Source organism: Balaenoptera physalus (assembly GCF_965194825.1).
Source record: "Balaenoptera physalus genome assembly, chromosome: 4".
Lineage (NCBI taxonomy): Eukaryota > Metazoa > Chordata > Mammalia > Artiodactyla > Balaenopteridae > Balaenoptera > Balaenoptera physalus.
In genome coordinates, this window is record NC_138891.1 from 52,800,319 (window position 1) to 52,824,576 (window position 24,258).

General features: G+C 35.6%; 1 protein-coding gene and 2 long non-coding RNA genes across 3 annotated transcripts in view; all 3 read right to left on the reverse strand.

Moving 5' to 3' along the window:
* Positions 1–24,258, reverse strand: part of LOC309659389 — a 538,108-nt gene that overhangs the window by 419,581 nt on the left and 94,269 nt on the right. The gene's annotated exons all lie outside the window — the stretch shown is intronic.
* SPATA16 (spermatogenesis associated 16) overlaps positions 1–24,258 on the reverse strand; it is a 228,455-nt gene that overhangs the window by 121,323 nt on the left and 82,874 nt on the right. The window contains exon 3 of the mRNA XM_082459084.1: positions 8,472–8,561. Within this exon, the coding sequence (XP_082315210.1) occupies positions 8,472–8,561 (90 nt within the window). The remainder of the gene's footprint in view (positions 1–8,471; positions 8,562–24,258) is intronic.
* Positions 3,610–8,337, reverse strand: LOC309659394. Its single transcript, XR_014262777.1, has 2 exons — positions 4,495–8,337; positions 3,610–3,909 (listed from the first exon to the last, which is right to left on the reverse strand). It is a non-coding gene; the product is annotated as an uncharacterized lncRNA (long non-coding RNA).

A 24,258-nucleotide genomic window follows, 5' to 3' on the forward strand; every position in this document is an offset into this window, starting at 1 on the left:
GAGCTTTTGATCCATTTATCATAATTTTAACATTTACAGACTAAAGTGATTCACTTGGCAACACTTAGATATTAGAAAACAGCACAAAACTCTGAGTTAAACTGTAGCTCCTTTGGATTAAACTTTTGAATGTTTAATTGGTTTTCTACATTCTGTTATTGTAGAAAATATGGAATCAGGTGGATGTCTGATTGAAGGGAAGAAGGGAGGGAAGAGATCTTTATTTCTTCATATTTTAAACGTGACACCCTAGGGCTTTTCTGCATTCTCTCTTACATTGTCTTCATTGCTCCACCCACTTTTTAAAAGATGCAAGGTTGGATCTATAGCAAAAAAGAGAAATCTTTCTCTGTACTCTGCTACATGTTTTCTAGACCAATATTTGCAGAAAGTGCACACAGTCCAAGAATTGTGCATTTCTAAATTATTTTAGAAATGTTTAAAGGTAATGCAAATGCATAGCATACCATTCAAAAGAGAAAAGGGACAAAAATACCGTGATAAACATCAGCAAGATGGAGAATTCACAAACTCAATGTTTTTTTTTCTCTAATGGATTTTCAGATGTTGTTGTTAACAGCCTGATGTAAAATTTTTTTCTATATTTATGTAAGATTATGTGTCCTTGAAGTAATTTACTTATAATTTAGATCATGTTCAAAACTTTTCTTAAGGCAACAGAATTACTTTTTAAGCCACCTGATGTCATTATAGCCTTACATTTAGCGTTTTTATTATAAAGTTAGACATTTATAAATCTGCAATGTTAAATCCTTAATACCTAATAGATGGCTAGAAACGTGAAGCTGTAGTATATTTTAGTGTTCACTTTTTTCCTTGAAATCACAAACACTACACCTTACACATATAAAAATTGGGTGTGCTGTAGTCTTATATTTAACCTAAGTCATGTGAAATGACTAAATATCTCTTTATTAATGTCAGTTTTAGAAATCATACATAAGGAAGCAACATTTTCACAGTGCTTAGGGTTCATGCAGCTTTGTCATATGTAGGGAAAAGGAAAGTCAATTTAGTGGTGGAATGATCATGCCTAACTGTGTGTTATGTATGACTGACTAATGCCAGACCACACGAAAGCTGTTCTCGCAGTGGTGAACTGCCTCCAGTAAAAAGAAAGAAAGCCCTTCAGGCAGATGGCCAATTTAAGAATAAAAATTAGCCTATAGTCTTCATTTAATCTATTTGTGGGCATAAATGAGAATTTACTTTAACCAAAAAACCCTGTGATGTATTTTTAGCATCCTGCATGGTGAATGAATGGATTTTACACTTCCAGTTGAATCAGAACTGTTAAAATAACCTCCCAACACTACTATCATCTCTTCAGAATCACTTGTCTTGAGTCTGCCTGTCAGTATATTCTCCTCCCTTGCAAGATACCTAATAATCTCATTTAAAATCATAGAGTTCCATGACACCAAAAAAGCTGACACAGTTTCTTCGTTGTTGCTACTGTACTACTACCCCTGAGTGACTGCTTATCTACAGCAACACCACTGCCTTATGTTACCAGATTTCTGAACAAACACTTCAGTTAATTTTGGGGTCACCCTTTTCTTTTGACAGATTGTGATTTATATATGCATTATTTTCAATTTCCAGTAGGACCAACTTACATAAGAAAACAACAACAAAATCAAATCCCCAAATCCCCTGCTGGGTCTCAGGAAACTTACCTACTCCCACCTCTACTAACCTCTACTGTTTGGCTTGTCAGTGAGGGTAGCTATGAATTCATGCATCTTGAAATATCCTGTTTTGATTTGGCTTAACAGTAACATACTACCTGGCAAAGAAACATCCCTAGAACATCCTGATACCCATGCAGAGCCCAGACCTTAAGTGTTTAAACTAATTCTCATTCAAACATTGATACTCTAATGTGTCACACCTTAGCCATAGCTGACAATTCATTTCTAAAAGAATCTGTGTTTTAAGGAATTTATTGTTTGAGATTTTCATTGTACATTCATCCATAGAGCAGATTTCTTGAAAATTCAAATATTCTAATTTGTCTCAGAGTATCAAAAATAAGATAAAGCAAAAACAAATGTAACCACTAGTTAGTTAAAACAATGGCAATTACCAAGGAAAGTCAAAGTCTTACAGAATGAATGAGATGCTTGGAGAATGGCTTATTAATGACCAGAAGCAAGGGGATACTCACAAAGAAGGGACTTTTCTTTTTTTCAGAAAAGGTAAGTGTCATGAAACAAGAAAAAAGGGAAGTGCAGAGAAGGAGGATGGGAATGGCAGGTAGCCAAAATGATAAAATAGGAGTGAACTGAAAGGCACTGTCAGAGGTCAAGAGTGAGAGAGGCAAAGCTGAGAAATAGCTAGGAGGGAGAAAATTCTTAGTGTATTAAGAAGCAGACAGATACAACTTGGTGGCATCTCACCAATTTGTTTTTTTAATCCTGAAAAGCACATGTAATATACAATAGCTCCGAAATCCAGTGTGTCATTTAGTGCAGTACTTTAAGCAGGGCAAAGATTTAAAAAATTTTATACTACATATTGTATTATTTACTCTATTTCTCACAATATTACATACATTACACGGCACTAAATAATATTATTTCAAAATATAGAGCAGACCAGATTTGTTGTAGATAGTAAACTGAAGCTGTTGAACTCTGTAAGGTAACACCTTTTTCTAACAGTGGACTGCTGTTTTTAGACTAAAATCTTCCCCCAGCTGGCCTTGCACAAACTTTGATGTGGGAAGGAATCCTCATGCTGGTAGGAGGAAGCTCAGCCTTTACTGTTGAGGAATTCAACTCCAGTATTCCTTTAGAGCTGGAGAGAGGACTTGACTTCCCGGCTTCAAATCTGATGCTGTGGCCCACAGCCTTCTGTTGGCTCCCAATCAATTCATCAGATGATGAGTTTGTCAAATGACCAATTTGTTAAATTTATAAATATGCTTATTTACTAAGACAGCTTATTTTAACTCTTTAAAAAATTTGTATTCATCCTACAGATGGATTCGAAGGAGCCAGGGCTCCAGGGTTCTGCGGCCTACGGTTTCTCTCTGTTCTTCAGTCTCCCCTCTGTGGGATCCACAGCCCAGATTGTGCTGTGTTGCTCACTGTTCATTTTCCCTATCTTGGTTTTTCTAGCTTCAGGAGATAAAGTGGAATGCTATTAAAATCTCCTCGTTAAATACAAGTTGTTGTAAATGCTATAAACAGTTAAAAATACATTTGATCACACAGGCAAATTTGCTAACTCTCCAAGAATTGGGGAATGGATCTTAAAAATGATGAAATGTTAAAAACAAAAAAAATGGCTTTTAAAATATGAGAAAGAAATTAGTATAAATTGTTAAACTTCCAAATTAAAATTTTGGTTATGTTAATAAGAAGAAAATAGTCATAGAATATTCAAGAACAGTAGAGTAATAATCATACACACAAGAAGAACATATTTATGAGAATAAATCATTCTATAACCATAGCTTTTTTTTTTTTTTTAAACATATACACACACACGTATTTATACACACGTACATGGGCATCTTCTGTTGGGTCGCTTTCTCTGGAGAACACTGCCTGATCAGATGCTATTTTTTTTTTTTAATAAATTTATTTATTTATTTTTGGCTGTGTTGGGTCTTCGTTTCTGTGCGAGGGCTTTCTCCAGTTGCAGGGAGCGGGGGCCACTCTTCATCGCGGTGCGTGGGCCTCTCACTGTCGCGGCCTCTCTTGTTGGGAGCAGAGGCTCCAGACGCGCAGGCTCAGTAATTGTGGCTCACGGGCTTAGCCGCTCCGCGGCATGTGGGATCTTCCCAGACCAGGGCTCGAACCCGTGTCCCCTGCATTGGCAGGCAGATTCTTAACCACTGCGCCACCAGGGAAGCCCTATAACCATAGCTTTTAAAAACTGAAAATTTTCAAAAATTAGCAAGATTTGCTGAATGTATTCATGAGGAATATGTACATAAGAAAATGTATTCATATTAATTTGTCAGTAAGATTATTTCTTAAAATAAGGTTCTAGTAAACTTGAAATTTGATGAATTCTGCAAATTGGTCACCTGGCCAATTGATTCTTCAGAGAACTACATTTTCATGAATGGGACTACTTCAGCTTTCTTATGATGACACCGTGTTTGAAAAACTTGAAGTAATTGCCAACATTTAAAAGTCAAGAAATTTCTTGGAAAGCTCTGAATTATTATACTATTTCTTGAAAAATCTGCAACACTGAACCTATATTTCTATACAGCAGCATTAGCTGGACTTGAATAAGGCTACTCCCTTCAGAAGGGCCAGTGGTAGGGTGACCATATGGCCAGTGTGTTAATGATAGTCCTGGTTTATTCCTGTTTTCCTAGTATAATTCTTAAATGTGCCCACTTTCACTCTCATAGTGTTCAGTCTGAGAGAGAAATTGTACAGTCACTCTAGTTAGTGAGCTCCAGTCTTCTGTAGTTCATACAACACCCTTTTATCTTATAATTCACACACCATATGCGTGGGCTTTGTAAGCATTTGAATGTGTTATTCCTGCTCTAGTGTCCCCTGGTCTAGTTCACGTATGTAGAAACACACAGCTAATTCTTCCTTAGTGATGGATAAAGAGGCTTTGTTGTGTTTTCTCGCTTAGTGTTACCTTCTGTTTGCTTCCTCTTACACAGAGTGGTCTTAAATAAAGATTAGGTGCAATGTCATCTATTTTTTGCCTCGTGAATCTTCACTGTAGGAGGCATGACCCTATCACATGACTTTACTACTATGTGTATACTCTTAATATTTACTTTTCAACCAGGGTTGTACCAAGAATTTCATGTAATATCTCCTTACTGATGCAGCTAAATGGTTAGTAATCACAAACTCAGAAACTAGCTAGTTTAATTTGTAAACCCCGAACTTGGTTTGTGCCAAGGCCTGTGCTAGTCAGTGAGCATACAGAGATGAAAGACTTTCTGCTGTTCGTATTATCAAGTTATTAGCTCCTTCATAAAATAGTCTTGACTTTTGTTTGTATGCTTTTTTACATCTCTGCATATTGTTTCCTGGCTTATCATCTTTCTTATGAAAGTAGGCCAAATGTGTGTGTGTGTGTGTGCGTGTGCGTGTGTGTGTGTTGGAGGAGGGACAGATTTGAGCAAGAACATTTTATTTCAACACGTACACTTTTTGTTTTTTTCCAAGGAATTCCTTTATTTTATTTTATTTTTTTAAATTTTATTTATTTATTTATTTATTTATTTATTTTTGGCTGTGTTGGATCTTCATTTCTGTGCAAGGGCTTTCTCCAGTTGCGGCAAGCGGGGGCCACTCTTCATCGCGGTGCGCAGGCCTCTCACTATCGCGGCCCCTCCCGTTGAGGAGCACAAGCTCCAGACGCGCAGGCTCAGTAGTTGTGGCTCACAGGCCCAGTTGCTCCGCGGCATGTGGTATCTTCCCAGACCAGGGCTCGAACCCGTATCCCCTGCACTGGCAGGCAGACTCCTAACCACTGCGCCACCAGCGAAGCCCTCAACATGTACACTTTTATAGGCATGGAAACAGAGCAATGTTAAAGAGCTAGGCTACTGGCTATTTCAGGTAAGGCCTCACAGGTTGGCTGTTTCTTGTGGGGGTTACAGTAATCTCAATTTAGATTTATGGTATGAAAATGTGATTTCATCAGTTTAACTGGTGCCAGGTGTCTTCTCAAGGGTGACCAGCATCCCTGCAGAGCCTATATCAAAATTAAATATCCTTATTTTTATTCAGCTTCCTACCATTTATATATTCGGGCTCTTTCTTCTGGTATGATGTTTCTGAAAAGATATTGACCAATAAAATAAAAGGATCTGCCCATTGTCATAATACCTGTCATAATCAGTCAATACGCCCATTGACTGATACCCTCTATTCAATCACATTTCCTATAGCCTTTCTGGTTGAGAATCTGGGATTTTGTGAAGCTGTCCTGGAAATCTTTTCTGGACTGTTCTCTATGAATTCCTTCCGGGGTAGAGCTGGTTAGGCTCAGAAAATTTTAGATAACCCAGTTTCCAGGGACTGGTTGTAAATGGTCTTGGACCAGATGGAAGATGATCTACTTCACTGGGAATCATGGTTTTAAGACTTCCTAAGTTACATGGTAATGGCATTCTTTGGTAGGTGCTTCTCAATCTCAGAAACATGACTGATTGGCTTCTTAGAGGAAATAACCTTGATATGTGGGCTTTTTCAATTGGTTTTAATATAATGTGCTTGTAAGAGACCTGAAGCAAACTACCTAAGTATCCAAGCAATTGATTGATAAATATGAATGCTTAATACATTGATTTGTGTTTAGTGTTTTACACTAGAAATCAAATAGCTAAGAGACACTAAGATATTCGTGTTCATGGTTCATAGTATTCTTTCCCTTGAGGGGAAAAGAGGATGACTAATACTCTGTATTAAGGATTGTAATTGCCAAGGAAACCAAGATGAAAAACACTCGTATCTGCTTCTCTTTTGGAAAGTCCACACCAGTATAGCCAACAATTATCAGGAATTTTCTCAAGGATCATTGTCAAGTTAGTCATCAAATGATATTACACAGATACACTTATTGCACTTCAGGGATATACATGTCAAGGTAAATGGATATTTAGTGCCAATATTACATGGTAGGTACTGACAAGTTCCTAATTTTCAAGTTCTCATTGTTTATTCATTTATTTTAGGAACCATAAAGAATTTTCATCACCACTTTAACTCAAGCAGTTAGGCTGATACAATTAAGTTATAGTCAATGATCTACTGGTATCTGGCTCTCCCCCAAACTCCAAAATCCTGGGTTTGTAGCATTTGCCAGTTTCCATAGTGTAAATTCTCCCAGCAATGCTAATTTCTCCAGTTAACAACTGGCTCTCCCAATATTCCTGAATATTTAACAGTGGGCTCTCTAGAGTCTGTACAACCTAACCCAACACACTACTAGCAATTTTAACTAGTTACAATCTAGTTCTGAAGTTGCATCTAGCTTTCTCCTATTATCTTTTGATTAGAGTCAGAAGACATATTAGTGAACCACCTCTTAAAGAAAACTATTTTACAGATAACTGTATCTGTTTATGCTGAGCTTATTAGCTTCATTTGTAGCTAGTGACCTTTATAAAGTGTGGGACAGAAGGAAGCTTACTATCATCGCTTAAATTCCCTCTCATTTGCATAGTGTGTGTGGGAAGAGAATAAGCCACAGGGACAACTCAGTAGACAAAATGAAAAGTTGGACTAATAAAAAAAAAATAGGAAGAAGTCGTATGTAGGTAATGTAAGATAAAACATTCAGGAAAAGAGTATAAGGAAAAATAGAATGTAAAAATGAGATTGATAGATACCTATTCTAATTTTTAAAAGTGGGCACTAACACACAGGTAAATAGATATTGTGGCATATTGGTTGTTTGACTGCAAAGTGAGAGTAGTTGAGATTAATTCTGCCTTCCATATCCATCGTTTAATTGAGTTCAAGTAATTCCTAAGACCATCTTATAAAATGGAATTCATGTCAAACTCATAGTATCAATTTTATGGAATCATTCTATTATCTATTTAAATTTCTTAAACTTCATTTTCCAAGAAAGTGTTATTTGCAAATGTTCTAGAGATAGTAGCCACCAGCAACCTAGGCTCCCCATTCCTATTACTGTGGATTTCTCCCTAGGAGTTATGGTTGGAGTATGTATAGAAACCACTCACACTTTCTTGATAAATTCCTGGGGTGGTAAAGTGGATGGGTAAGAAACAATAGGTACCTATACATTGAGAGATGAAGAAAATTCTTTGAGAGAATTTATCAAAGAGAAGGGGAGTCTGATATGATGATCTTGACTCAGGAATAAAACGCGTTGGTTGTCACAGGTGCAAAGGAATTCTGAGTGTAGCATTGAGGCTGTTGCACAAATCTTGCAATTTTTGACGTAAGTCTAGGTTCTGGGGATGAGAATATCAGGAGCTTCTTCACCAGGTTTTTATGAAACATATTGTGGGTCCAAGAGACAATACTTTAGGACACCTCTAACAACCTTGGGTGTTATAACTGATGCCGTCTTCTCTAGAAATGGGCTGCTGGTATCCTTTTTATGTGGGTTGGATTTTATTTCCAGAACTCAAGAAAGAGATAGCCACAAAATTGTGTCCTTACAACCAGGATCAGGAATATACTTGAGAGCAAGAGGTCAAGTTCATTTCTAATCTTCCCTGGAAGTTTTCCCATCATTATCAGTGACCTCAAGACTGGAAAGTTTGAATTTTACTAAGAGCTATGAACACAGAATGGCTTTAATTAAAGAAAAAGATAGTCAATAATTGTTGGTTTGCCGTTTATAAGACAATAATTCCGGTAAAATCATATTCCATGTGAGAAATGGAAAGTTCTATTATGCTCTTACCAGAAGCTGAGAATAAAATTAGTTTAACTCTAAATAAGTCTTCACAAAAGTTATAACAAACATACCGGGCAGCTTCTGAATATCTCTCCAAACATCTAAACACTGTTGCCTGACGAAGATGATTTCGGAAATAGGCTGGGTTTAAAACAATGCTCCTGAAAAGATAAAAGAAACGCAAATGTTATTAAGCTTTTGAAAGTCAATTACCAGAAGTGTATAGGAATGAAATAACATTCATTCAATTTTACATACTATATATTTTAAAAGATAACTAGTAAATGGATCATTTTTCTTCCTGTAATTGTCATTTAAGACAAATAAACAAGCATTATTGAAAAATTAAGTTTGCATGATAAAAGCAATTTTATTTATAACACAGGCTAACTTTTATAGATATAACAATGGCAACAAATTTGAATCCAACTTATATTACATATAAGACATGGTGTTATTTTGTTTGTTATATATTAATAAATCAGGCAAAGATCACAGGTAGACATATTTATGGTATGTCTACCTATAATGAAGGAGGAGATTGTTAGCTGCTGAATTTCAGTTAAAAGAAAGGAACTGGAATTTGGGTGACATGTTTGTTTGCACTCCACATTGGGTTCTGTGTTTTCCCCCAGCTGGACAATGTAGTGGAATGGAAGGAGCCCTGTACCATTGGCTAAGGACTCTGGTCCTGAACTTGCCACTTTTGGTAAGACCCTTGTTCACTTTGGGTTTCCATTTTCTTTTATTGAAATTACAAGGCTTGACTTTTGGATAAGATTATCTATCCTTGCTTGCGGATTTTTTCATTATCTCAGAGTTCTGCAGTCTCAGTTCAAGCTCAGATGAGATGATGATCACTCCATAGCTGCCCTCTTCCTCTAGAGATAAACTGGCAGCCATTCCTCTTCCTTGCTTCACTGAGAACCAGGCACTGTTCAAGGCATTTGATATAATGAGGTGAACTAGACAGATACAGACCATGATTCATCACCAAATGAGGAGACAGCCATTAGTTAAAGTTTAAGGTATAGCTTATATAGAGTGTCGTGTTATTGATGTAAGATACAAATGTTACAGAACCAACACAGGATTATTAAGCAATCTTTTTGTGAGCCTGTTTTTACAAGTTGCTGAGAATCACTTGGAATTAGTTCTTTATTTTATTTATTTATTTATGGCTGAGTTGGGTCTTCGTTTCTGTGCGAGGGCCCTCCCCAGTTGCGGCAAGTGGGGGCCACTCTTCATCGCGGTGCGCGGGCCTGTCACTATCGCGGGCTCTCTTGTTGCGGAGCACAGGCTCCAGACGCGCAGGCTCAGCAGCTGTGGCTCACGGGCCTAGTCGCTCCGCTGCATGTGGGATCTTCCCAGACCAGGGCTCGAACCCGTGTGCCCTGCATTGGCAGGCAGATTCTCAACCACTGCGCCACCAGGGAAGCCCCTTAGTTCATTATTGAAGTAAGTGGTTCTTAATCTTTTCTGGGGAGGTTCACAGAGCTTTTTGAGAATCGGATGAAAGCTATGGATCTCTGTCCAGAAAAATGCACATAAACATGGTTGCCCAAATTTAGGTAGTTCATGTGACCCCTTAAGACTATTCACGAACTGCAGACTAAAAAAAATGCAGACAAGAATAATTCCATTCCCAGAAACATTGCTTATAGAAAGAATAAAGTAAAAAAAGAGGCATCTATCTGACGTACATAGAATCATAGAATTATATGACGATGAGATGTATTGACTGAATAATTCAGCTTACTTTAAACACAAGTGAACAGAATCCAGAGAGGCTAAGGGATCTCTCTGAAATCATAAACTAGTTAGTTGCAATGCTGCTTCACGTTTATTATTATGTTTCCCATCTCTAGCTACAGCACTTCATATTTTACCTTACTCCTTCTCTATGATGATTTCTGAATTAGTGGGGCCTGAGTTAGTAAAGTTTTACTGCATTCTATGACTAGTAATTTGTACAAATGAATACATTAATCTCCCAAGAACACAGACCATTTGCTTTGTTGATTTCTGATTAAAATATTGGAAATTTAAAGCCTATTACATAAGTTTATTCCACATCCATACTGAACTATTAATATCTACTACTAATACTTTATATTAATTCAGAAAAAAGTATGTTTATAAAGAATTTTGTGTATTTTATCCATGTAAAACTAATCTTGTAAAATTAGATCAGAGTGAAAAGAACAGTGCTCTGTCTAGGGGCCTGGGTCTTCCAACTCTGACCAGAACTTTTTCTTCCACATTGTAGCTAATTCTTTCCTTTTACTTTGTAATCTTTATTCACTTATGCATTTTTAGCAAATGTCTGAAAATGTGATGAGACAAAATCCTTACTGAATGACCATTTCTTTTCTTTGACATCTCTTTGCCCATGATGTGGTATTTTGGTTTTGCTATGCTATTCTCCAAAGATCTCGATTTGCCAGACGTGTTCTTTTGATAAAAATGGATTAGGCTGAAGAAAAGGATGGGGTGTGGTGGGCAGGAGGAGTGTGAGAGAAGGGTTTAATACAATAGAGGGAGGAGGGAGAGGAGGAATGATCAAAGTGGCCTTGGTGGTGGAGGAGATTTCTGTGGGTTGTGAGGGTTGATGAGATAAACACTGTTTCAGTGTAATATTTAAAAAGAATAGATTTTAAAAAAATTGCTCGTAATTACAAGTCCTTTCTTTGGTGCTGAAGAAATACATTAGAGGACATGGGTTTAGAAATCACTATTGCTAAACTAGACTAGGCTCTCTTAAACCATAACACCACCCTATACTAAGCCACGTAAATCACAGCTTCAGAAGAGGGAGCAAAAAGACCAGGACCCAGTCTACCCTGACAGGTGGAGGTCTACCTATACAAGGAAGTTTAGAAATTTGAGATGAGATATTATATTTGGCAGTTTATTACTTTTGGCTCCCTTATAATTATTGCAGCATTCACTGTGTGCTTATAATTGCCCAGTTAGATATTTGGCATGAAAATGCTAGTGCTGATTGTAAAGCCTAGTTTTTATCCTTTTATTGGTTTATTCAATGCTTTCTAAAATGACATACCCTTTCTTTTTGAATTTTATTTTATTTATTTTTTATACAGCAGGTTCTTATTAGTTATCTGTTTTATACATATTAGTGTATATATGTCAATCCCAATCTCCCAGTTCATCCCACCCCCTCCCCCCCGCCCACTTTCCCCCCTTGATGTCCATACGTTTGTTCTCTACATCTGTGTCTCAATTTCTGCCTTGCAAACTGGTTCATCTGTACCATTTTTCTAGATTCCACATATATGTGTTAATATACGATATTTGTTTTTCTCTTTCTGACTTCATTCTGTATGACAGTCTCTAGGTCCATCCACGTCTCTACAAGTGACCCAATTTGCATTTCTCTAATAACTAGTGATGTTGAGCAGCTTTTCATGTGCCTCTTGGCCATCTGTATGTCTTCTTTGGTGAAATGTCTATTTAGATCTTCTGTGCATTTTTTAATTGAATTGTTTGTTTTTTTGATATTGAGCTCCATGAGCTGTTTGTATATTTTAGAGATTAATCCTTTGTCTGTTGTCTCATTTGCAAATATTTTCTCCCATTCTGAGGATTGTCTTTTCGTCTTGTTTATGGTTTCCTTTGCTGCGCAAAAGCTTTTAAGTTTCATTAGGTTCCATTTGTTTATTTTTGTTTTTATTTCCATTACTCTGGGAGGTGGGTCAAAAAAAATCCTGCTGTGATTTATGTCAAAGAGTGTTCTTCCTATGTTTTCCTCTAAGAGTTTTATAGTGTCCGGTCTTAAATTTAGGTTTTTCATCCATTTTGAGTTTATTTTTGTGTATGGTTTTAGGGAGTGTTCTAATTTCATTCTTTTACATGTAGCTGTCCAGTTTTCCCAGCACCACTTCTTGAAGAGACTGTCTTTCCTCAGCGTATATCCTTGCCTGCTTTGTTATAGATTAGTTGACCATAGGTGTGTGGATTTACCTCTGGGCTTTCTATCCTGTTCCATTGATCTATATTTCTCCTTTTGTGCCAGTACCATATTGTCTTGATTACTGTAGCTTTGTAGTATAGTCTTAAGTTAGGGAGTCTGATTCCTCCAGCTCCGTTTTTTTCCTTCAAGATTGCTTTGGCTATTCAGGGCCTTTGTGTCTCCATACAAATGTTAAGATTTTTTGTTCTAGTTCTGTAAAAAATGCCATTGGTAATTTGATAGGGATTGCATTGAATCTGTAGATTGCTTTAGGTAGTATAATCATTTTCACAATATTGATTCTTCTAATCCCACAACATGGTATATCTCTCCATCTGTTTGTGTCATCTTTGATTTCTTTCATCAGTGTCTTACAGTGTTCTGAGTACAGGTCTTTTACCTCCTTAGGTAGGTTTATTCCTAGGTATTTTATTCTTTTTGTTGCAATGGTGAATGGGATTGTTTCCTTAATTTCTCTTTCTGATCTTTCATTGGAGATTTCTGTGCATTAATTTTGTATCCTGCTACTTTACCAAATTCATTGATTAGCTCTAGTAGTTTTCTGGTGGCAGTTTTAGGATTCTCTATGTATAGTATCATGTAATCTGCAAACAGTGACAGCTTTACTTCTTCTTTTCCGATTTGGATTCCTTTTATTTATTTTTCTTCTCTGATGGCCATGGCTAGGAATTCCAAAACTGTGTTGAATAATAGTGGCAAGAGTGGACATCCTTGTCTTGTTCCTTATCTTATAGGAAATGCTTTCAGTTTTTCACCATTGAGAATGATGTTTGCTGTGGGTTTGTCATATATGGCCCTTATTTTGTTGAGGTAGGTTCCCTCTCTGCTCACTTTCTGGAGAGTTTTTATCATAAATGGGTGTTGAATTTTGTCAAAAGTTTTTTTGCCTCTATTGAGATGATCATATGTTTTTTCTCCTTCAATTTGTTAATATGGTGTAGTACATTGATTGATTTGTGTATATTGAAGAATCCATGCATCCCTGGGATAAATCCAACTTGATCATGGTGTATTATCCTATTAATGTATTGTTGGATTCTGTTTGCTAGTATTTTGTTGAGGATTTTTGCATCTATATTCATCAGTGATATTGGTCTGTACTTTTCATTTTTTGTAGTACCTTTGTCTGGTTTTGGCATCAGGGTGATGGTGACCTTGTAGAATGAGTTTGGGAGTGTTCCTTCCTCTGCAATTTTTTGGAAGAGTTTGAGAAGGATGGGTGTTAGCTCTTATCTAAATGTTTGATAGAATTCACGTATGAAGCCATGTGGTCCTGGACTTTTGTTTGTTGGAAGATTTTTAATCATAGTTTCAATTTCATTACTTGTGATTGGTCTGTTCATATTTTCTGTTTCTTCCTGGTTCAGTCTTGGGAGGTTATACCTTTCTAAGAATTTGTCCATTTCTTCCAGGTTGTCCATTTTATTGGCATAGAGTTGCTTGTAGTAGTTTCTTAGGATGCTTTGTATTTCTGTGGTGTCTGTTGTAACTTCTCCTTTTTCATTTCTAATTTTACTGGTTTGAGTCCTCTCCCTCTTTTTCTTGATGAGTCTGGCTAAAGGTTTATCAATTTTGTTTATCTTCTCAAAGAACCAGATTTTAGTTTTATTCATCTTTACTATTGTTTTCTTTGTTTCTATTTCATTTATTTCTGCTCTAACCTTTATGATTTCTTTCCTTCTACTAACTTTGGGTTTTGTTTGTTCTTCTTTTTCTAGTTCCTTCAGGTATAAGGTTAGATTGTTTATTTGAGATAGAATTGTGTTGCTATAAACTTCCCTCTTAGAACTGCTTTTGCTGCATCCCATGGGTTTTGAATCGTCGTGTTTTCACTGTCATTTTTCTCTGGTATTTTTTTATTTCCTCTTTGATTTCTTCAGTGATCTCTTGGTTATTTCGTAAGGTATTGTTTAGCCTCCATGTGTATGTGTTTTTTTACATTTTTTCCCCTATAATTGATTTCTAATCTCATAGCGTTGTGGTTGGAAAAGATACTTGATAGGGTTTCAATTTTCTTATGTTTACCGAGGCTTGATTTGAGACCCAAGATGCGATCTATCCTGAAGAATGTTTTTTGTGCACTTGAGAACAAAGTGTAATCTGTTGTTTTTGAGTGGAATGTCCTATAAATATCAATTAAATATATCTGGTCTGTTGTGTTATTTAAAGCTATTGTTTCCTGTATGACACTCTGCATTATTAATTTTCTGTCTGGATGATCTGTCCATTGGTGTAAGTGAGGTGTTAAAGTCCCCCACTATTATTGTGTTACTTCCGATTCCCTCTTTTTAGGTGTTAGCATTTTCCTTATGTATTGAGGTGCTCCTATGTTAGGTGCCTATATATTTATAATCGTTATATCTTCTTCTTGGATTGATCCCTTGATAATTATGTAGTGTCCTTCTTTGTCTCTTGTAATTGTCTTTATTTTAAAGTTTCTTTTATCTGATATGAGTATAGCTACTCCAGCTTTCTTTTGATTTCCATTTGCATGGAATATCTTTTTCCATCCCTTCACTTTCAGTCTGTTATGTGTCCCTATGTATGAAATGGGTCTCTTGTAGACAGCATATATATGGGTCTTGTTTTTGTATCCATTCAGCAAGCCTGTGTCTTTTGGTTGGAGCATTTAATCCATTTACATTTAAGGTAATTATCAATATGTATGTTCCTGTTACCATTTTCATAATTGTTTTGGGTTTTTTTTTGGTAGGTCCTTTTCTTCTCTTGTGTTTCCCACTTAGAGAAGTTCCTTTAGCATTTGTTGTAGAGCTGGTTTGGTGGTGCTGAATTCTCTTAGCTTTTGCTTGTCTGTAAAGTTTTTGATTTCTCCGAAGGATCTGAATGAGATCCTTGCCAGTAGAATAATCTTGGTTGTAGGTTCTTCGCTTTCATCACTTTAAATATATCATGCCACTCCCTTCTGGCTTGTAGAGTTTCTGATGAGAAATCAGCTGTTAACCTTATGGAAGTTCCCTTGTATGTTATTTGTCATTTTTCCCTTGCTGCTTTCAATATTTTTTCTTTGTCTTTAATTTTTGTCAGTTTGATTACTATGTGTCTCGATGTGTTTCTCCTTGGGTTTATCCTGCCTGGGACTCTCTGCACTTCCTGGACTTGGGTGGTTATTTCCTTTCCCATGTTAGGGAAGTTTTCGACTATAATCTCTTCAAATATTTTCTTGGATCCTTTCTCTCTCTCTTCTCCTTCTGGGACCTCTATAATGTGAATGTTGGTGTGTTTAATGTTGTCCCAGAGGTCTCTTAGGCTGTCTTCATTTCTTTTCATTCTTTTTTCTTTATTCTGTTCCATGGCAGTGAATTCCCCCATTCTGTCTTTCAGCACACTTATCCGTTCTTCTGCCTCAGTTATTCTGCTATTGATTCCTTCTAGTGTATTTTTCATTTCATTTATTGTATTGTTCATCTCTCTTTGTTTGTTATTTAATTCTTCTTGGTGTTTGTTCTTTAATTCTTCTCGGTCTTTGTTAAGCCTTTCTTGCATCTCCTTGATCTTTGCCTCCATTCTGTTTCCAAGGTCCTGGATCATCTTCACTATCATTATTCTGAATTCTTTTTCTGGAAGGTTGCCTAGCTCCATTTCATTTAGTTATTTTTCTGGGGTTTTATCTTGTTCCTTCATGTGGTACATAGCTTTCTGCCTTTTCATTTTGTCTTTCTGTGAATGTGGTTTTCACTCCACAGGCTGCAGGATTGTAGTTCTTCTTGCTTCTGCTCTTTAATTCTTGTCATTAATCTCTGGAAGGGAAAGAACTGCCTAATGATCTCTTTGTGAAAAAATTGATCTAATATGGCATATTTATTCTTCGATGAACTATAATCTTCATTTTTTAAAGTTGCAGAACCCCCCACATTTAGTGGTTTTCATTGGTGTTAAAGGCATTAAGCAATTTTTGGAAGAATAGACACTTTTTTACTATTGTCTTCCAATCCAGGAACCTGACATTCTCTTCATTCAAATATTCTTTTATGTCTCCCAGTAATATTTTAACCTTCCTTTACCTTTTTTAAAATAGAGGTTTTATAAATTTCTTATTAATTCTAAAGTTTAAAAATTATCGATGAGAATTATACCTGATAATATTTGTGTGTGTGTGTGAGCGTGCGCGCACGCACCGGGGAGCTCACTAGAACTGTAAAGTCTTGATCCCTAAACCTACTGTATCTGCACTTTAACAAGACCCTCAGGTGATTTGTATGCACAGTAAAGTTTGAGAAGCACCACACGTATGTCTGATAAGAATGGGATTTTTTCTATTATATTTCCTAACTTCTTATTGTTAGCATTTAGATATGTATTTTAAAATTACTTAGTTTTGTATCTCTGTTTTTTAATATTGTAGTAATTTAGTTTTATTCACATCATTTGCAGATAATGAAGTTTGGTACTGCTTTTCAATATTTACATTTTTTTTTCCTTCTCTTACTGCATAGGCTAAAATTTTTTTTAAAGGAATTTAAATAAGTGTGGTGATCTAGGGATGCTTTAGTATTTCACTGATAATTATGATTATGAATTAATTTGAGAAAAAGTATTATTTTCCAATTATCAGAAATAAATGCTTAATTTTTTTTCAAATATCCTCTGGATCTATCAACATGACTGTGTCCTTTGTCCTTTTGTTTTGTAAGGATGACTTGGATTAATTACTGATTCAAAAAAAGCATTAAATTGATAAACAGAATGTTAAAGTCAAGGATTAAGATAGATACCTTTACTTCACTCAGGTTCCTTGGGAGATCTTTCTAGACCTAAGTTTTAATGGTGATTATTACCATTTCAAAATTCAGTTTGTTTTTAAAGGCAATATTGATTTCATGTTCTTTTTTTACATCTTTACATTTATTCTCTAATTTTTAGAAAATTAACTTCTTATTTTAATGTACTTTTATTTAAGTCAATTTTATTGAGGTATAATCTACATGTAGTAGTATTCACCTTTTTAAAGTGTACAGTTTGATGCATTTTGACAAGTTTATAACCATCACCACAATAAAGTTATAGACTTTTCCCAACCACATCCAAAAGTGGCAATGGAGGCAGGAGAATTTCATACCTGTTGCCCCAGAGACAGATGTGTTTTGCTTCTACATCTCAATCAGAAGCCTGAAATCTGTGAATGAGAACATTAGTTATCACTACTTCAGGGGCTTAAGGCTTTAGTCTTTTTATGAGATTAGGGATCAGGGAAGCAATTTCTTATTTAGGCGAAGATGCCTAAATTCAGTTTCCTTTACCTTGCTTAGTCATTAGCAAAGTAAACTAACAGTGACTCATTCTCCTGAATGACATTCTTCTTAATATATTAGTGAAATGCTGACATATTCTTTTAGAAATAGTTGGTAGACCTAGAGAATGCCAGGGATATGAAACATTTTTATTTCACCAAAGCATGATATCCTTGTGGATAAGATGGTGATATTTATGCTGGATAATGGCATCATTCAATAGAATATAACTTGTTGAACAACTGATCAGTACTGTTGAAGTATGTAGATTATTATGAAAGTTTAATGGCTTGTCCTTAGCCCTTTTTGTGGATGATATTTCCATTAGTGACTAAGATTAAGAGATTGAAAGGATGGCTATAAATTTTTTAGATGGCATAAATTTTACCTAACAAAGAATAATATCACTGATAACAGAAGCAAAATTCAAAATTATATGGGCAGGTTAAAAATCTTATGTTATAGATTCTAAAAATCAGTTTTACAAATATAATCATGGCTTGAGTGTGGCCATGTGGAAAAAGTCTGAATATTTTAACTAATCACAAGCTAAACATGATAGGACAATATGATAGAGCTACAAAAACTGTACATAAAATTTATGTTAAATGAATCAAAGGCATTCTGTTCAAATGATAAATGATATTTCCACTGAATTCTGTTTTAGCTATATAGACACATCTGTGGGAATCACCACCATTTTGGGTTGTGTCTAGAGTGTCCAGTGGATCTAGAGAACATAGTGTGTGAAGAATATGGAATGATATTGATATGTTTAGAGAGTAAAGTAAGATTAGTGGAGACTAAGTAAGTACTTTCAGATACAAAGGCCTGCCATGCGGAAAATAGAATAATTATTCTATGTAAAAACAGATGAGATCTGGCAAAACCCAGTATTATAGAGTTACAGACAGTTCAGTTCAAGATAAGGAGGGACTTAATAACCAGTGATGCAATAGGCTTTGAGAAGAGTTTCCTTTTACTGGAATCATTGAAGTGATATTTAGAATGCCATCTGTCAGGATGTGTAGAAGAAATTCTTGACTGAGTGGGAGATTCGGCTAAATGACTTTCAAGGATATTCACAAAAAATCTCTTAGAATACATTGTTGATCACTGTGAAAGGTCTGAGTTTTCCCCCACTTTCAGGCTCACAAGTTAACATGACATAGTTTCATGGGTACTTGTAGAAGACCTGAACCTCCAAGGCTAGAGACAAAGGACAGTTTCTTACTCATAGCAACAGCAGTAGCCAGTGTATCAGTCTTTTGTTGTACTGGTTCCTTGAGTTGAAATTCCCAGATAGCAATGCAAAGAAGTCCAGGTGCAGCCTTCACATTTCAGTAGGTTGCATTATAGGAGAGGAATCCTGAGCTTAGAGAATATAGATGTTTTATAATGGATTGTAAGCATGCCTGTTTATAGGTCTAGAGGGAGTCACTATCTTCATCTTTCAAGCCTATAAGCAGACTTGCCTTTTCTTCCAAGGTTGTTTATCACACAGTCATCTTTGAAACGATAGTTCAGAGCAAAGTCCAGTCAATGCCTTGTTTACAACCCAAGGAGAATTGTCTCCCTACATAGATAATTTTTGTTCAGATAGGCAAGCAGTGTTTTTTACATTCATACCATTAACAAATAAAAAAGAGTTCATAACAAGATCCAAAAAATTAAAATATCGTAGAAAAATCTCAGAATACCTAATATTGAAGAATGAGTGATTATATTATTATCTATTTATGTTCTGTTTTAGGTAGATTTTAAGGCAGCTTATAGAATATTTATGAAGTTAAGTTAAAATAAATGTGCATTTAAAGAATGTATAAGATGGCAAATTTTACATTACATGTGTTTCATCACAATTAAAAATAAAACAAAAAAATAACTGAATGAAGAAAGCAAGATTAAACGTAGGGAAGTTAAACTGACACCTAGATGACGTTAGTACATAAAAGCTGTGTCACAAGATTCTAAGAGTTTGGTTGACATGGACTACATGTTTTCTTCTAGGTTTGCAGGTAGCTAATGGAAAGAAGGGCATAGAGTTTGTTTTAAATAAGCCAGTTGCTCAATTCAAATATTTTTTGTAGTACAACCAGAAAGATCACCTTATCCAAAGATGTCCTATAATGTAACAATCTATGTCCTCAGTAACAGATTTACAGAAAGATCAGCAGTTGTTCCATGTGGTTGCTTCTTAGAACTTCTTTCCCCATGGACTGTTGGTATAATACCAAATCTCAATCTAGTAACCAGAATTCCTGGGTGGGTGAAAGGAATAGGAATGTAAAGGAAACTTAAGCAATAGTGCTGTCACTACACAAGGATTCAATGAAATCTTGGTGGTTGTGTTTTATTTGGTCACTTGCTTCACTACGAAAGATTGATAATTAGAATTAAAGCCAAAATAAAGTATAACAGTCCTTAATGTATTGAGAAGAATTGAGAAGTTCATGTACTCTCTTTAAATATCTTACATTGACAAGCAAGACAGAACAATGAAATGACCCAATTTAATTTACATGGGAGAAATGGAACTATTTTATGAAGTACTAGAGCATAAAATTAGAATTAAAGGCATTGGTTTTTGAAATAAGAAAATTACAGTAGATTGTTGTCAAATAATGCATATAGCTCTGCCAAATTAGTGGCAAAGCATGTTTTTGCAAAAGTATGAAAGCAAACTTAACTCTTTAGGGAAACAACAATAAGAAATTATTCTAAACTATTTCTAGAGATCCCAGCATGTACATGGCACAGCAGAAGAAAACAAATTTAAAGAAGAAGCCAAATAGGGGAGTAACTTGAATGTCATCCCTGATGTTTTATCCCCCAAATTACAATTAATTATATATGGAAAATAATGAACTATGGAATTACTCAAGTGAGCAACAAATACCTAATTTCTCGACATGACCAAGAGTCAATAGGATAAATATCTTAAAAAATTGCTATATTGTCACAGTTCTGAAAAATATATAGTTAGAAGGGAGATGTTAATATTGTATGTCCTCTTTATAGAGCTAATAGTGAATACACTTTGAATAATGACTAGGATCAATGTTTAAGTATATTTTACTTTAGAAATTGAGAATGAGATTTCCTTGTTTAGAAAACTAGAGTGAAGGTTAAGGGAATCAAATAACAGATTTAATGGGTCATCAATACCAAGAAATAGGAACCTTTAGAAGGAGCTTTTAGGGCTTCCATATTTTTCCGTATTCATTTTAGTCTTCCATATTCTTCATCAACATGAATATCATCAGTTGACATATATCAAAGAATCATCAAAAATAGGTATTGCACCCTACTGGATCTTTAGAAGTGTGCAGTGATATGCCTTTTTTGACCAACGGAGACCATTTCTTTTTCTCTCTATTCCTTTTAGTTTTTTCACTCTATTATTTACTCTGTATTGGAGACCTCTAGCAAATTCGTGACACATAATGGGCATTCAGTGAATGTCTGTGGAATAAAGCAATGTTACTGAGTGACTGACTACAGTCTTCCTCAGGAGCCACCAGAGAACCCAATCTTATCTAAGATTCGCTGGGAGATCTACATGTGTTTTGACCTGAATATACTAAGGTCTTCTCTCCACTGACTTTTGCACCTATATGCCATTTGAATGTCAGCTTTAAACAATTTCATAATCCCTACCTGTATGCAGATGTGATGAGGAATGAAAGGCAGTTTATGTAATAAAAGGATGTAGAGATATAGATAAGTAGACCCTTTGAAAAAAATTCCCACTACAAAATTAGTTTTCATAATTTGAAAACCTGAAAAAAACCCCACATTTTTGTAGACTGTAATTGTGTCTTCCCATTTTTTTTCTCCATCTGTCAAATGCCTAGATAGAGTAAACATGAAACGGATTCCCATTTATTTTTCATCTACATTGTAAGCCAAAGACTGTCCAGTAAAAGCTGTTAGTAAATCACTTGGTCAATTCTCCCAACAAAACAGTCCTTAAGTAATACAGTATATCAACCTATCTTTTGACATTTTCATTTTTTGTTCTTGATGTTTTCTCTTAAAAAAGAATACGGTGTTGGCCCTATTATCTTTTCTGTAGGGTTCATGAGCCAAATACCAGCTATCATCTCTTGTAGAAAAGCTATCAAGATTCAGAAACCAAAGTTGTAGATGTAAAGCCCTATTCATCTGTCTGTGTAATATTGAGGTGGAGTAGTGGTGGCGGTGGTTCAAGAACAGCATGACAAATAGCACATGTTTTTTTCTATTCTCTGTGTTACTTGGGTGGGCTGAATTTTAGAATGATTGCTTTGAAAAGTACAATTAATAAATTCCCCTCTGTTCTAACCTACCAGAAATTACTTATGATTCATTCAGCCACAATTTTTGAGAGTAAACCATGTGCCAGACACTGTACAGGTTCTAAAGAAAAGAACCAGAAGGGTAAATACATACTTAAACTAATATTTTGAGTAGCCCCATTGTATGGAAATAAATGTCTGCCTGCATTCTATTATTTTTTATGCTGTCTTCAACCAGCAATTATGCAAGAATCTTTAAAATGAACTGAAATAAATTATAGTGAATTCTACTATATCGTTTTACTGGATAATGAAATGGGATGCTTATTTCTTTTAAAATATGAGAATTAGAGGGATTTTTGATAGCACAATCAAAACTATTCATGTATTAAGTATTAAAATTGTTCACATTGACATCATGATTTTTTGATCTGGAGTCTAATAATATCTTCCAGGAACAGTATTTTACCTACGATAAAACCCCCTTTTGCTCCTATACCAAAGGATAAATATTAATGTGACTCTTACGCTTGATGAAACATTTGGACTTCTGACAATTGCCTGTGATTTTCCTTTGTTGAATTAACAAAATTAGTGGAAATGTACCAAAACGAGCATTGCATTTACGTATAGGGTGACCATTCCAGCCAAACCCTTAGTTTATATACTGTATTATAGTTTACAAATTGAAAGCCAAATTTGAATTGGATATGGACTTTGATTATGGGAAAGGTTCTCGATTTTGGATACAATGTTTATTTATAGACCAAATAAGTGGAGTCACCACTCAAAGTGACTCCAATTAGGGAAGTCTACTAATTACTAATACTGTAACTGAGAATGTTAATGGTTTCTCTTTGAAATTCAAAGGGGTTTTCTAATATGTTTATTAACTCTTTATTGACAAAGGTGACTAAATCTCCTGTCTTGATATCCAGTTCTCTTTGGCTAGAAGTACTGTGTCTCAACCTGTTGTGACCTGTGCCAAAAAAGGTGTCATCTCACATTACTTTGGAAAGAATACATTTTCCACATATCTTTAAAAGTGCTGCCATTTCTGTGAATATAATACAACAGCATATATTTGTTTGTTTGTTTGTTTAAAAAGCTATGTTAGGTTCTAAGCAACTAGCCTCCAAAAGAAGTCTTAATCCAATTGTGAAAAATTATAGAAATACACACATAACCAACAGTAAATAAAGTGAAACTTGAAACAGTTGTGGGCACATGAAAGCGATGGAAAAAACCAAAAGGTTTGTGTACAGGATCTAAAATGACAGGAAACTGCAAACTTTGGAAAGACGTCAGGACGAAGTGAGTCTTGAGCTGCACTTTGAAGTGATCACATTTAGGGAAGAGAGGTAGAAAATCCAAATTGGAAGAGTGGCCCCCAAATGACTTGGTGATAGAGTATGGTAAACTGTAATAAAAAGTGCCATGTAAATTTGCTTAGCTAAAGTAATAAATTCACTAAAGGGGAAGGCAGAATCCTATTAAGGATTTGTTCATTCGTTAAAAGATTTTTAATTTTATGGAAGAAATTACTAAGGCTTTAGGGATTACTAAGCAAGCACATGATAGAAACATTTTTTTTAAACATCTTTATTGGCGTATAATTGCTTTACAATGTTGTGTTAGTTTCTGCTGTATAACAAAGTGAATCAGCTATACATATACCTATATCCCCATATCTTCTCCCTCCTGTGTCTCCCCTCCCACCGTGATTATCCCACCTCTCTAGGTGGTCGCAAAGCACCGAGCTGATCTCCCTGTGCTATGCGGCTGCTTCCCACTAGATATCTATTTTACATTTGGTAGTGTATATATTTCCATGCCACTCTCTCACTTCGTCCCAGTTCACCCTTCCCCCTCCCCACGTCCTCAAGTCCATTCTCCACGTCTGTGTCTTTATTCCTATCCTGCCCCTAGGTACATCAGAACCATATATATATATTTTTTGATTCCATATATATGTGTGTTAGCACACGATATTTGTTTTTCTCTTTCCGACTTGCTTCACTCTGTATGACAGACTGTAGGTCCATCCACCTCACTACAAGTAACTCAATTTTGTTTCTTTTTATGGCTGAGTAATATTCCATTGTATATATGTGCCACGTCTTCTTTATCCATTCATCTGTCGATGGACACTTAGGTTGCTTCCATGTCCTGGCTACTGTAAATAGAGCTGCAATGAACATTGTGGTACATGACTCTTTTTGAATTATGGTTTTCTCAGGGTATATGCCCAGTAGTGGGATTGCTGGGTCACATGATAGTTCAATTTTTAGTTTTTTAAGGAACCTGCATACTATTCTCCATAGTGGCTGTATCA